General features: G+C 37.4%; 1 protein-coding gene across 4 annotated transcripts in view; it reads left to right on the top strand.

Moving 5' to 3' along the window:
* ZFPM2 (zinc finger protein, FOG family member 2) overlaps window positions 1-14833 on the top strand; it is a 465367-nt gene that overhangs the window by 228379 nt on the left and 222155 nt on the right. For 3 of the 4 annotated variants that reach the window (XM_073794662.1, XM_073794661.1, XM_073794660.1), the window contains one exon: window positions 11450-11568. In XM_073794662.1, the coding sequence (XP_073650763.1) occupies window positions 11450-11568 (119 nt within the window). Of the gene's footprint in view, window positions 1-11449; window positions 11569-14833 lie in introns of those variants that run through there. The other variant, XM_073794663.1, reaches the window with a different exon arrangement.

Here is a 14833-nt window from a genome sequence, read left to right on the forward strand (position 1 = left end):
CAGAATAAGTCACATAAGGAAAAGATCTACATAAGATTCATGTTTATATCTCAAGTAACCAGCATTGCACCTAACATTATGTGTTCAACAAATAATTTTGAGTGAGTAAATACTTATTTAAATAAAGTTCAGTTGAGTGTGGTTTTATGAATAAAAATAGTCCTGGGAGCTTCCCTGGTGGCGCAGTGGTTGAGAGTCCGCCTGCCGATGCAGGGGACATGGGTTCGTGCCCCGGTCCGGGAAGATCCCACATGCCGCGGAGCGGCTAGGCCCGTGAGCCATGGCCGCTGAGCCTGTGCGTCCGGAGCCTGTGCTCCACAATGTGGAGAGGCCACAACAGTGAGAGGCCCGCATACCGCAAAAAAAAAAGAAAAAAGAAAAATAGTCCTGGATTTGAAAAATTGCAGAAGTTTAATACTTGGTGAGCTTTTGGGCCATGCTCCAAATGAGCATATGTAAAGCTTCCTATCAGAGGTCACGCCACAGAAATGATGTTTTCAGAGGCAGTTGCTTCTATGTGAAGAAAAGGATCAAACCTTAGTTCTGCACAGCAATCTCTGAGTTTATGGAAACTACACTCATGAGTAATAATGTCAGCCAGCCAGCCTACCTGCCTGCCTGCTTTCTTTCCTGCCTCTCTCCCTTGCTTCCTTTCTTCCTTCTTCCAGATCTGGCATTTCTATATACCACATTCATGTTGGAAAGGGAAAGATCCAGGGAAAGGACAGAGGAATTGAAGAGAAGAAGAATATATACATGTATATATAACACATACCTACTTAACCCACTGAGTTTGTTAAATGTGTGACACAGGAATATTTTACAAGTTAGGCGCTGTGAAAGCACCAGATTTTCTAGTTTGCAATCACTGTGTACAATTTCACATGAGAAAGTTCTCTTTGGAGAAAATGCTATCAACCAAATAAAAAGGTGGGAAATCGTTTGGAATGTTCAAAATGCCTTTTATACTTTGTATATTTAGAAAAGCTTATATTATTTCTTATGCTAGTAATGACATGATATATTTAATCAGACTTTCCATTTTTAAATTTTAGTTTATTTAGTAACTGAACACTTTCTCTGAAGAGTGATCATCAGGGATTGTCATGAATGGGGCAGGGGTGGGGGGCCTTCCACTGTTTTAAAACCATGTATCTTTGATTTCTTCTCTCTGAAATTTTTGGGACAGAAATGTAAAAGTTTATTGTGAACTCTGATAATCAAACAATAATTTTGCCACTCTTCCCCTTGTAACACTGTCCCAGTGTCTTGTTTGCTTAATCTTTTCTACCACCTTGCCTCTTTCGAAACTTGCCCTGTGGCCCCATCCTTCAGGCACTCACATTCTGCTTTCCAAATTGACTGGCCTCTAATCTTACAGATGAATCCACTCTAATGGCTGCTGATATGATACTGGGGCTTGAGGTCAATCCTTCCACATAGTTAAGTTGTTAAAAGTTTTTAAAAGGGGCAGTCTGATAAAGTGAAATGAACGCAAGAGGGTCAGAAAACTGGGTTTGGAGTCCTAGTCTCACTACTAATTTTGTAACTTAAATAGTTATTGATACTTTAGCTTTTAGTTCCAGCCGAATGAATAGGATGATAAATGGTAAAATAATAATAATAATAATGCCTACACTGTCTGAGAACTTCTCATTAAAGTGTGTGTTATAAAGTGAAAGAGTATTATGAATATACAAAAGTGATCGTTTCTTTGAAACAATAGTTTAACCCAAAACAGTGAACACACACACACACACACGTTTATATTTTCTGCAACACTACCAGGTAAAAGCATTATTGGGTAATCTAGAAAGTTCCATGTACAGAGATAATAAATACGTACAAATCACTATTATAAGGAAGAAAATGGTAAAAAAAAAAAAAAATTAGCGCTAAAATCAAATACTCTAGGAGTTCAAAGGGAGAGATCACCTCTGAATTTCTGGCAAGGAGAGGCTACATGAGTCAGGGAAATGTTCCTTAGGAGATGACAGACAGACTTCAAAAGATGGTAGGGTTTAAACATAACACTAATGATGGGTATTTCAAGTAATATACCAGAGAGGTAACACCTTCATAACACAGAAAGATCAACTATATACAGCTCCCCAAAAGCCAGAGTGTCAAGGAGGCTGCCTTTGGCAAGATTACTCTGGTCAGTTATGTGTAACTTAAGAATATATACAACTGTGAAGATATACAAGCATTAATAAAAGACTCCAGAATTACGAATAAATGACTGCAGCTTGCTCGATCTTTAGGAATTACATTTTTGGAAGTATTTTCTGAAGCTAAAAATATCTTCAGCAATGAGTTCAAACTTTAGAAACAAAAAACTTTATGCCAGTATTATAGGCTACACATTAAATCTTTCTGTAGACTAAAGACATTTTCAAAATATATACATATATTGTATTTATTGAAGAACCCATACAGTTAGAGAATTAAGTGGCTGATATAGTCGATGCTTTAATGTTTAGTGTGCAGGACTTATTCTCACCAATTTGGGGACCCATGTCGAGGTTTCATAAAACACTTCAATATTATATGTGATGCACTGACAATAGTGTTAAGTGTGAACTCAAGTATCCTAGGATCTATATTCACTGGTAACATATTAAATTTTTCTTCTCTTTATCGTTCTGTTTTCCACTTATTTTTAAAAACTCTTTTAAAAAATGTTACTTGTTCTTTGGATAAAATTTTTAAAATCTATAATGGAATATCATTTTTAGACCAGTCTTCTGCAGTCTTCTGTCTTTGACTGAGAGTACTCTACAGTGCACTGTTACTTCCCTGGATTAGATTAAAGGGTTTCAAAGTAATGCTGTAGCTGTCCCCATGTTATTTGTCAAGTCATTCTGCCATCCTTTGGTTCTCTGATATCACGACCTAAAAAGTGAACTCCCCACTCCCACGTGGAGCTTCACATAGATCTTCCTTCCAGGCAAAACTCATCCTAATCACAACGGATGCTTAAGAATGTTTACCTGTTAGAGCTTGTCAGTACATTTTCTTTCATCTCCATCTATACCATCTCACAATGTTAAAAGCATGACTATATCTGGGTTAATAGGAGTCAAGCTGAAAAAATACCTCATAAGGCAGCGGTCTTTAAATATCAACAATGGCTTGTGAAAAGTTCCATTGTGTGCCAAATATAATATCTTCTTCTAAATTAATAAATGTGGACTTCCCTTGTGGCACAGTGGTTAAGAATCCGCCTGCCAGTGTAAGGGACACGGGTTCAAGCCCTGAGCCGGGGAGATCCCACATGTTGCGGAACAGCTAAGCCCACGAGCTGCAACTACTGACGCCTGCGCTCTAGAGCCCGTGCTCCGCGACAAGAGAAGCCACCTCAATGAGAAGCCTGCACACCACAATGAAGAGTAGCCCCCGCTCGCCGCAACTAGAGAAAGCCCGTGCGCAGCAACGAAGACCCAACATAGCCAATAAATAAATAAATAAATGTAACTATGAGAAAGCATGCGATTTTAAGACAAAAGTAAATGTTGCCTAAAATCTAGAACCTTAAGTATCAACGAGGTCTACTGATGTTCTGTATTAAATGTTCTTTCAAAGCCATTCCTTGCTGCTTTTTCATCAAACAGGAGCTTATGGTTGATTTTTACCCAGAGTTTCTCCTTTAGAGTTTGTCCTCCTGGAGAAGACAAGCCTCCTCTGACCAGGGCTCTGCAGGCCCTGACCCTTCGATGGACCTCCTGCCGACAGAGGCTTTTGGCTCTTGCGCCCCCGCTGCTGTTTCCTGTGTCTGCTTACCCAGACCTCTCACATCCATGGCATTCCTGCCTACCTGTACCTCCCAAAGCATATCCTCCCTCCATGTCTCAAGATTTGAATCAGGAAGTGCTGTTGGGTCAGCCTGTGACAAGGAGTGGTGTCTGGAAGGTCAGGGAGGGTTTCTGGCAGCAAAGAAGTATACTGTCGGGCTTCCCTGGTGGCGCAGTGGTCAAGAAGTCCGCCTGCCGATGCAGGGCACACGGGTTCGTGCCCCGGTCCGGGAAGATCCCACATGCCGCGGAGCGGCTGGGCCCGTGAGCCATGGCTGCTGAGCCTGCGCGTCCGGAGCCTGTGCTGCGCAACGGGAGAGGCCACAGCAGTGAGAGGCCCGCGTACTGCAAAAACAACAACAAAGAAGTATATTGTCCAAGTTTGTGGAGCAAAAGGGTGCTGGCTCCCCTCTTCCTTCCAGCAGCTGAAAAGTGTCCAGAAACTACAGCTCCCCCTTCCAGCGACTTTTCCAAACATTTGCAACAGCTAGTCACACCCCAGGTGAATAGTTTCCGACACCTGGGATGAGCTGAGGTTTTGGTCATATAAATAGACATAGAACAAAGGGAAGAATATGGCTCCCAATCTCGAACACGGTCTCTGTATGTAAAACTTATTTTGTATGTGAATATGCAGGTAGACGTTTTTTATTTATTTCAGGTCATAGTTTTGTTTTTAAAAACATCTTGAATTTTCTACTTTATTACCAATAATATTACTACCTAAAACAACATTTTCTCTCTCTATTTAAAGATGATAATTTGTAGGTTTCAATGGGTCTTAGGATACAAAGAATATTTAGACATATAATAGCCTCAGAATTAATCCTTAAGGTCAGTCAGAATAATAAAAGTTTCCTGAGTTTGTAATACGTGCCAATATTTGGTAGCGTACGCGTGTCAGTTTGCTTCTTAACGCTGTACACATTGATTTCTATGACTTTTCAGAAACTATAGCCGAAGGGTGTGTTTTGTATTCTTAAGAAATGCAGTGAATTAACTTTGCTAGGTTTTAGACAATTCCAGTGTCTTGTTTTAGGTTTTAGGTACTGAATGCATTGCATGAAAAGGGAATGCTTCCATTTTGCCACCACCATTATGTTATCTTTTCCAGTGCAATTACAAGCTAATTCAGGGCTCTTTGTGTTACACTAATAGCTTCTGATTTCGCTGCTGTTACCCAGTACCTCTTCATGCACTTTTAATACCATCTGCAGTGCCCCCAGCACTTACCTTAGGTGAGCATTTTTCTCTAAGTAGAGACTCATCTTTGGCAAATCATTAATGGAACATCAAAAAGATCCCATCTGTTAGAGTTACATATGGCTAAGATCAGAATTATCAAATATCTCATTTTTTTCTTTATTCTTTTTTTTTTTCTTTTTTTCCTTTCTTATCCACACAATAAATGTAGTTGTCAGCAGGATAAGTTCATGCACCGGATAAGGTCACAATTTCATTTAGTGACAACTTCCAACAGTAAGAACTTACAAGGTTCGATTTATTAAAGAGTCAGAAGGGATAAGATCACTGCATGGCCAGCCTGATTTATCAGGGCTTGACTGGAGTACTTGAATAGGGAATGTCGTATTTCAAGTTTATGTTCCAAACTGTAGTTTAGTGTGTGTGATGACTGTATGACTCAAAAATTGAGAAGGAAAATTAGAAAAGGTATCCCTATAAGGCGATTTGTAGCTACTAACCAAGAACTCTCATTTCCTTTGCCAAACCATGCTTTGAGATGGGTCAACAGAGCGTTATATAGATGGCACTGTCTGTCTTAGAATGCAGATGAAACATGCTGTTGTTAATGCCTGAGGAAACACACATAGTGGCAAGACTGCAGTTTGGCTATGAAGATAAGCAGCAGTTAAATGATCATCTAACCCTCTTCTGTATCTGGCAGGCAGCTGTCAAATGGTTAAACCATCAAATAGCAAGAGCTCTGCCATGCTTCAGCCACCTTGGCTGACTTTGAAAATGTTTCGAGATTTTTAGAATCTTTGAGTGCTTTTTGAACTCAGCATGGCTTTGGAGCTGTCCATGTTTGATACCATGATGTATAATGTTTTCCAACCATGAAGAAAATATAAATATGGGTTCTGACGCTATAGCCTTCTGCTGTAGTAAGACCTGATAAACATTATGAGCTAATTCATGTGGTCTGCTTTAAAATTTGGTTATGTATTGAAAACCACGTTCAAACCAATCCAAAGTTTATTTTCAGCTAATGAAATAGGATCTTCTGTCATCTCATTTACTTTCAACCATGTCCTTCTATGAAATCTGAGCCTGGAGTTAAGGGATATTCTGTAAATACCATATACATTTATGCCATCAACTTAATGCTGAATTCAGTTGAAGCATGATTAGTGATAATTATGCTAAAAGGCCCACATCTTGTCTGTTCCCCTTTGGTAGGCTACAGTTTTCATATACTTTGCTCTCTAATGAGGCATCAAAAGGACTCTATTAAAAAGAAACAAGACAATGACTTGATAGCACCTTCAATAAAAAAAGATTTGAGGGTATCTCCCTTGATTTTAAGTATTTGTTTCCACCAGTAAATTTCTTTTATTTGGACAAAAAAAGTGGGCTGATATCTTAAAAGCTGCAGTGTGTTTGGTAGTGATTTCTTACTCAGGGCTTTTTTTTAAAGTGAAGCTATCATAAATCTTTGAGTAATCGCAGACTTTTAAAAGTATACATTATCAAGAAGATAAGAGAAACAGCCCTCAGCACTAACAATATTATCTTTTACCAAAATTGATTAGTCCATCCAGTGTGTCTCAAATATTTTGTGTGAACTTACCCAGCATGTTAAAAATATGAATTGGGCAGAAAAGAAAACTTCTTCATCCTGCTCCATGTTTCACAGATGAGGTAATGTAGTTAATGCAATAAAATGTTGAACAAATGAAATGTATGATTGTTGTAATACAAAGAGAAGACACGTATTAAGACAACTTTTTTTTTGTCTTTAAAATCAACTTTAACTGTACTACAGTTAAGTCTGTGAACTTACGAAAATCCTTATCCAATCAACGATGTTCAATTTGTATTTTGCACTTACCACATGTCACAAACTATATTAATTACCATAGAATAAACAGAAATAAAAAATGCACCTGTAGTTCAAGATGTTGAGGTGAAAGAAGTTATCAAGGAGAAACCACTAGGGAATCATTAAATGCAAAACTGCATGGACTATAAATGTTATGGGAGAATTAGGGAAGGAGAACTCAGTTTGTTCCGAAGTTCAGAGTTGTTTGGTGAAAGAGAATACCTTCAAGTTTGATCTCGCAACATTAATAGGGTTTATCAGGGCAGCCAGGAGGATGGTGTGTCTGCCAGGTAGCAGCAGCAACAATTCTCAGAAAGGTGTGGGAGTTAAACTGGAGATGAGGAGGCAGGTGCCATAAGGAGGAGTTTCTTGACTGGAAAGAAGAAGAAGAAATTCTGGAGAGCAGAACCGGCAGTCAAGCACATTGCTGTGGAGCAACTCTGCGGTGGTATTAGGATTCAGGCATAGATGTTCAAGTTGGGGTGGTCAAAAGGAAGCTAGTGAAGGGATTTGCACAAATGAACAACAAGATGAAACTGGAGTTTTTAATATGTTTATCCTGGCAGGAATTTGGAGCCCAAATCAGAGCTGTAGAGTGAGTTGAGGCTGATTGGTCCTCTACATCTGAGTTGGTAAGAACTGGGAAATGCTGATAAGAAAGGTAAATCCAGGAGATATTTAAGAGGACGTTAAAAGTCAAGGTATGGATAGAGGTGTTAAAGAAGGAATGTGACCACAGACCCTGAATCGTTAGATGTGATGGTGGAAGTATGTGGACATGCTCTTAGAATGCTTCAGTGTCTTTGTGGTGAAATAGTAAATGTTTATTAGGTACTTTGCTTATGTTATCTGAGTGAATCCTCACAGCAGCCATATGAGGAAGATATTGTGATTCCTATTTGCTTTGAAGAAACTGAAGTTGAGAGGGTTAAGGGACTCGCTCAGGATCACATGACTTGTTCCACTTACTTTTCTCCAATTCGATTTTGAATCTGTGTGCTGGCCTCCATTCTAGAACATTCCATTCACTCCAGACACCCATGGTCTCCATCTCATCAAAAGGAATTTTCCCAGTCCTTTTCTTACTTTTGTAAATGTTCAGGTTACTTGATTGATCCCTCCTCCTTTAAATTCCTGATCAATCCGTCGGATGCTATGGTACCACGTCCAGTTTATGCTCTATTTTCTATTTTCTCACACTTCTCTTAAATATTCTGTGCCTACTCCTCCATCCCTCTGCTTTTTGAAAATCCTTGGAACTGTATCCTAGATCTTTTTATTTTATCATGTTATACACTCTCCTAGATCAAAAATTCTATGACTTTTACCATATACAAGCTGGTTTTAATTAATAAATAAATGCCAACATTTATCACTCTAGCTAAGGCCTTGCTCCTGAGCCACAGGCTTGTATGTATCCACCCCAAATCACCTCCTGCCTTGCTTACAAAGCCACTTTGACCTCAATATTTCCAAGCTATAACTCCTTATCCTTAAATCTTCTTTTTTCTGTGTACCCTATCTCAATAGGTACATGACCATTGGCCCATTTTCCCAAGCCAGATATGAGAAGATCATTGCTGGATTTTTCCTTCCCTAATACCTAAAATCTAAATAATCACTAAGTTCTATGACTTCTACTTACCAAGCCTTATGGATTACATTTCCTCAGATTTATCCAGAACCCAAGCTTGTTTTGTTAGTTGCTTTATGCCTGGGGGTAACCCACTATCTGGTATTTAGTAGTTACCCAGTAGATATTAGTAGAATAAATGAATGAATGAACTAATGAATGGATTCAGAAAAGAATGAGTAAACAAATCAAATGAGAATGGAACTTTGCTTTCTGATTTGAAATCTCTGATCTTTTCCAGCCAAACATTCTTTTTATGATAAGCTAGTTCTAGGACCTGGGTCTTTGATCCAGCATCTCAGTGTTCTTTCTACCTCTCATAATATATCATATCTGGGGAAAGAAAATCATGGTGTCACGGACACCTTATCAAGTAGCAAGAGAGTGCAAACCCCTCTTTAACAATGACAGACCAAAGACTTAGAAAAGACATAACCTACTCATGGCCATTCAGGTGGCAATTTGATAGAGGGACTAAAATTTAATCTTAATTTAGTGCAATAATGTTTCCTCTATTTCATGACACTTATTAATCTTTGAAAAAATTTTAAAAATATTACACTCTTAAGCAACATGTATGTTAAATGAAATATAATTTCTGTTAATACAATATCTTATTTCTCTTGCTATCAGTAAACTATGTAGTTTTGGTAGTGTATAATGCTATTTGCAATGTGCTTATAGTTTTCTATAAAGCTGCTCTGAATAAATGAATATTTTAATTTAATTGTTTCAGCAACAGAAAAGATTTCCCCAAACGTCAAAATAACATCTGACATCTTGATAAGCAAGAAAGACTGAAATTTGTCTGTTTGTCTAATAAAGTTGAAAAGATTGACTTGAGGGCTTGAACAGTTACTGGGCTTTCTGTTATGGCCATCTTTAAGAGCTCGTAAAACTAATTTTGGCCTGCTTAAAATTTTAATGCATAGTCAAAGACACCTCCAAAACTTTGGAGATATTTGGGTATCACTTCATGATCAGCCCTAAGTTTGTAGTTCTTAATCCATTAAAAGACAGACCTGGGCTTCCCTAGTGGCGCAGTGGTTGAGAGTCCGCCTGCCGAAGCAGGGGACACGGGTTCGTGCCCGGGTCCGGGAGGATCCCACATGCCGCGGAGCGGCTAGGCCCGTGAGCCATGGCCGCTGAGCCTGCGCGTCCGGAGCCTGTGCTCCGCAACGGGAGAGGCCACAACAGTGAGAGGCCCACATACCGCAAAAAAAAAAAAAAAAAAAAAAAGACAGACCTGCTTGTAAATCCACAGGTATAGATAAGAAGTCACTGTTTGACTGAGTCTGAACCCTTTTCAAATGAAAAATGTCAGTGGCAGAAAGAGAGGATTAATTACATTTTTAAAGGGTTTTCAAAGTTTTTCATGATTCCTCTGGTATCACTTGAAATGTGACATGACTAGGTTCTTTTTTTTTTAGTGTGTAAAAACAAGCAAATTATTTGGGCATCATTTTTATGTAGAAAAGAACATTTTAAACTAGTGTTTAGCTGAAGGGTTGAAATGTATTTTATCTTTAGAGGGTAAATTGTAAAGAAATTGTTTAAAATGTAAGCATGAATGAAAAATAAGAACTATCAGATAGAAATTAAAGTTTCTTTTCAAATAGAAAAATTATCCCAAATTTTTAAATAACTGCATTATCAATATGAAAATGCATACATACGTTAAGGGATATTTCCCGCTGAGCCGTATTTGACATCATAACAGGTTGTTGGCTATGCTCTATCTTTGAGGATTTTCTATACAAGTCTCTGATTCTAATGCATTAATCAAAAAGATTGTATGAGAATAGGGCTTCCCTGGTGGCGCAGTGGTTGAGAGTCCGCCTGCCGATGCAGGGGACACGGGTTCGTGCCCTGGTCCGGGAAGATCCCACATGGGGCGGAGCGGCTAGGCCCGTGAGCCATGGCTGCTGAGCCTGCGCGTCCGGAGCCTGTGCTCCGCAACGGGAGAGGCCACAACAGTGAGAGGCGGTAATACTCTCAGGACATAAATATCATAGATTTAATTACTTAAAGAGAAGGTCTCCAATTCCTGATTGAGATTTTTTTCCATTTATTCCAAAGGATGTTTAGGCTTAATGACCAATTTAAAAATTTTTGAAGGCTTCATTTCTTTCTTTTTTTATTAATCTATTCATTTATTTCTTGAGTGACCATTTGATGAATTCCTACTTTATGCAAGTGTGTATACTGTCTTTACTTCCTGTTTCTCTTTAATGATCCCAAAGTAATAATTAGGAGGAAATAAAAGGAAGAAGACCATCCTAAACTGGCTGTTTCTTAAGGGTTTTTGTCCAAACCTTTTTGGTAACATAGAATCTTACCTAAAGTACCAAATATAAAAAAGTAATGAATTTGACTAAACATTTTTTTAATTTGCAAAAACATACATGTCCATTTTTTGCACTTGTATTTGTTCTATCCACTGAAACTAGTAGTAAATTCAGGAAATTGCCAAGTACTTTCAGAAACTCTCCATGTTGTTCACCAAGAGTCTTGAATCATTGTAATACAGTTATTGCCTAAGGTATATATCTTTAATTGTAATTTTTTAGTTACTTTGGTGATCAAATATAGGAATTTTAACTCTAAGTCATTGTCTAACGCTTCTTGTCTATCTGTGTTGGCATTGGATCAATGCTTTCTGAGGACGTGTTATCATTTCTACTTCTTAAGGATTTACTAAATAGAATGGACTTCAGTAGGTGATAAGTGTGCAAAGGCTAAAGAAAGAAATTGGACTAAATGTGAATATAATTATAAGGACAAGTTTTATTATCCTCTCAGGATACCAAGATCAGTTGTTTTTCAGATGAACATAATTAATTCTCTTTATATGAATCCTGAGAATATTGTTCGTGTAAAGCAAGCACACAAAAAGAGACGGCTGTTGGTAAAGCACAAGTGAAAGTAATTTAAACGCCTCGTGTTCATTGTCTGCAGGAGAGCTGGAGGTGTTTCAGAAAGACGGAGAACGAAAAATTCAGAGTCGGCAGCAACTTCCAGTGGGAACTACCTGGGGGCCGTTCGCTGGGAAGATGGACCTGAATAATAATTCCTTGGTATGTGGATGTTCTGAGATGGTTGACTCTTAATACTTTGTCATAGCACAGAAATTATCTCTGCTTGCTTCCCAGTGAAATCACTAAAAATAGCTGTTTTTTCTTTTTCGTGGGCCACAAAACTGGGATGTCTTCCAAGTGGTCTGTCTCTGACAGTATTATATGTAGAATTTAGAAGGAAACAGGTTAATCGTGCTAAATGGTTATCTAGTAAGGTCATTTATAAGGTTGTGGCTTTATCTGCTTAGCCAGACTAATATTGTCCATATTTAATAATGTATACAAATGCTTTTAGTTTTTAGATGACACATTAATTGTCATGCATTACAAGTTTACGTGATGAACAAGGAATAAACAACCTTGATATTGCTTGGTAATACTATTTGTACCTTTAAGAGTGAGAATGAGGGATCAGCATCATAATTTTTCTTGTTAACTTTTTTGTAAAAATTCTGAGATCAGAAAGTCTACCTCTAGGAAAGATTGGTATGGACAATTGATTGATTAGATGTTTTAAAAAGTTATGGAAAGATGGAATATTTGGTTACATTTAAACTTCATTTCTTAATTGAATGTTAGCTTCCTATTGCAGCTGTAGCAAATTACCACAAACTGTGGCTTAAAACAACCCAAATTCATCATCTTGTAGTCTGAAAGGAATCTCTCTGGGCTAAAATCAAAGTGTCTGCAGGGCTGAATTTTTTTCCTGGAGCTTCTAGGGGGGGAAATCTGTTTTCTTTGCTTTTCTGTCTTCTAAAGGTTGTCTACAACCTTTGGCTTCCAACCCCCTTCCACCTTCAAAACCAGCAATGGCTGATAGAGTCTTTCTCATATCTTTATTCTGACTCTTGTGTCTCCCCCTTCCACATTCAAGAACGCTTGTGATTACATTGGGCCCACCTGGGTAATCTAAGGTACTCTTGCAACTTTAATTCCATCTGCTTTCTTAATTCCCTTTTGTCTTGTAACATTCACAAAGTCCAGGGATCAGGACATTAGGACTTCTCCTATTATAAGTAACAATACAAGTGATAAAACTTGGGGATAAAAACGTTTTATATTCTTTAGGAGATCCAGAAATTATTTATATGTATGGAAGTCCTTCTCTCTAAATGCCATTTTTGTAGGAAGAGTTTCATGCCTGCTAAATATCTCCATCTACACTGGGGGTCGGGGTGAGACATAAAAACTCCCAGGGGGGTTTTGACAAATGTGCTCAACTCAGCAACGTTGCTTTCCTTTTTCAATTGAGTACATGAAAGAAATTTCTTCTTCAAGCTATTACATGAGAGAAACTGGTATGTGCGGATTTTTGCTGATTTAGTGCCATGTGGATGAGACAGAGGTCATTGATTTAACTAAAAGTAATGATTGGAATAAATAAGAAACATTTGTGTCATCAAACTTTCAAACAACATAAAAGGTTCTAGGGGTGTGTTTTTACTTCCTAAATCCATGTGTTTAATCCATAAAAGGGTGAAGCAGGAGACTATACCTGTGTTTAAGAACCAAACAAATTGATAGACCAGGCTAAATATTTAATAATCCGGGCAGTTTAATTTGTGGTGGTCCAGTGCACCTACTTCAGAAAGCGTTTGAGAAGTGGCTTCACGAACACTGCAGACCTTAGTTGGTTGAGTTGTATTAGTGGACTGTTCTACTGATTCCTTTGATAGAGTAATATTAGCTATTATACTACTTTATCAAGCAAAGACAAGAGGAAGATTGTGTCAGCATCAAAGGGTGAATTAAGTGCTATTCAAAACCCATTTTATCTGGGGGTTTCTATTGGTTCTTTAGCATTGCTTTAAAAATGTTGTAGGCAATAAGATATTTATCTTATTTGTCACTGTATATCAGACACCAACATAAACTTTCGTCATTTCTCTCATATTTCTTCAAGAGTGTACTGCCATTGAAGTGGCAGCTATCGTTGCTATAAGAAATGCATGTTTTCCCCTTTATTACATCAACATGATATCTCTATGAAAATGCAACTTTTGATTAATCTTTATATCATTATATATATGTAGACTGGTGCTTTTTACACATCTTTAACGTATGCTAAATTGTGATGTGTGGAAAGTAAACCTATTTGTGGAACTTTAATTTTCCAGTGAAATATTTTTAGACAGATGATATCATTTGGTTCTTTTTTCATGCTTCTATACCACTCTAAAGCTATCTTGTGCCATACATAATATCTTTTAAAGGATTCAATTTATAGTTATGAAGTTTTTGGTGTTTTTGATACTATTTGAAGTGAATGACTGCTCTTTAGGGTATCAAAAACCAATCGTGGGGAATAGTTTTTTAATAGAAAATAATCTTAATACCCTAATTTTCTCCTTTTTTCTTAGGATTTAAATATTTAATTCATGTTAATTCCCTAAACTATAGCATTTTCTCTATTTTTAAATGTAGTTGCTTTGCTAAAATATACTTAAAAAAATTTTTTGACAATAACATTCTTTTCCAGAATTTACTTTTGATTTTATGTCATTAAACACTACTAATACTAATATTGACACTATTGTTACTTCTGTAGAACAGTTGTCTAAGTTATACTTCGTACTTATTTTTTCTAGACACTATGTGGAGAATTGGAAATGGATTAGCTCCCTTACTCCTCAGAACAAACCTATGAATTTGGTTCTATTTTTATTTATTTATTATTGAAGTATAGTTGATTTACAATGTTGTGTTAGCTTCAGGTATACAGCAAAGTAATTCAGTTATGCATATATATGTCTATTCTTTTTAAGATTCTTTTCCCTTTTAGGTTATTACAAAATATTAAATATAGTTTCCTGTGCTATACAGTAGATCCTTGCTGGTTATCTGTTTTATACATAGCAGTGTGTATATGTTAATCCCAACCTCCCAGTTTATGCCTCCCCCCCCTACCCCATTGGTAACCACAAGTTTGTTTTCTATGTCTGTGAGTCTATTTCTGTTTTGTATGTAAGTTCATTTATATCATTCGTTTTTTTTAATTCCATATGTAAGAATATCATGTGATATTTGTCTTTCTCTTTCTGACCACTTCACTTAGTGTGGTAATCTCTAGGTCCATCCATGTTGCTGCAAATGGCATTTTTCGTTCTTTTTTAATTGCTGAGTAATATTCCATATCTTCTTTATCCATTCATCTGTCAGTGGACATTTAGGTTGTTTCCAGGTCTTGGCTATATGTAAATAGTGCTGCTCTGAACATTGGGGTGCATGTATCTCTTGGAATTATGGTTTTGTCTGGACATATGCC

This window comes from Tursiops truncatus, chromosome 17, assembly GCF_011762595.2.
Source record: "Tursiops truncatus isolate mTurTru1 chromosome 17, mTurTru1.mat.Y, whole genome shotgun sequence".
NCBI classification, from domain to species: Eukaryota; Metazoa; Chordata; class Mammalia; order Artiodactyla; family Delphinidae; genus Tursiops; species Tursiops truncatus.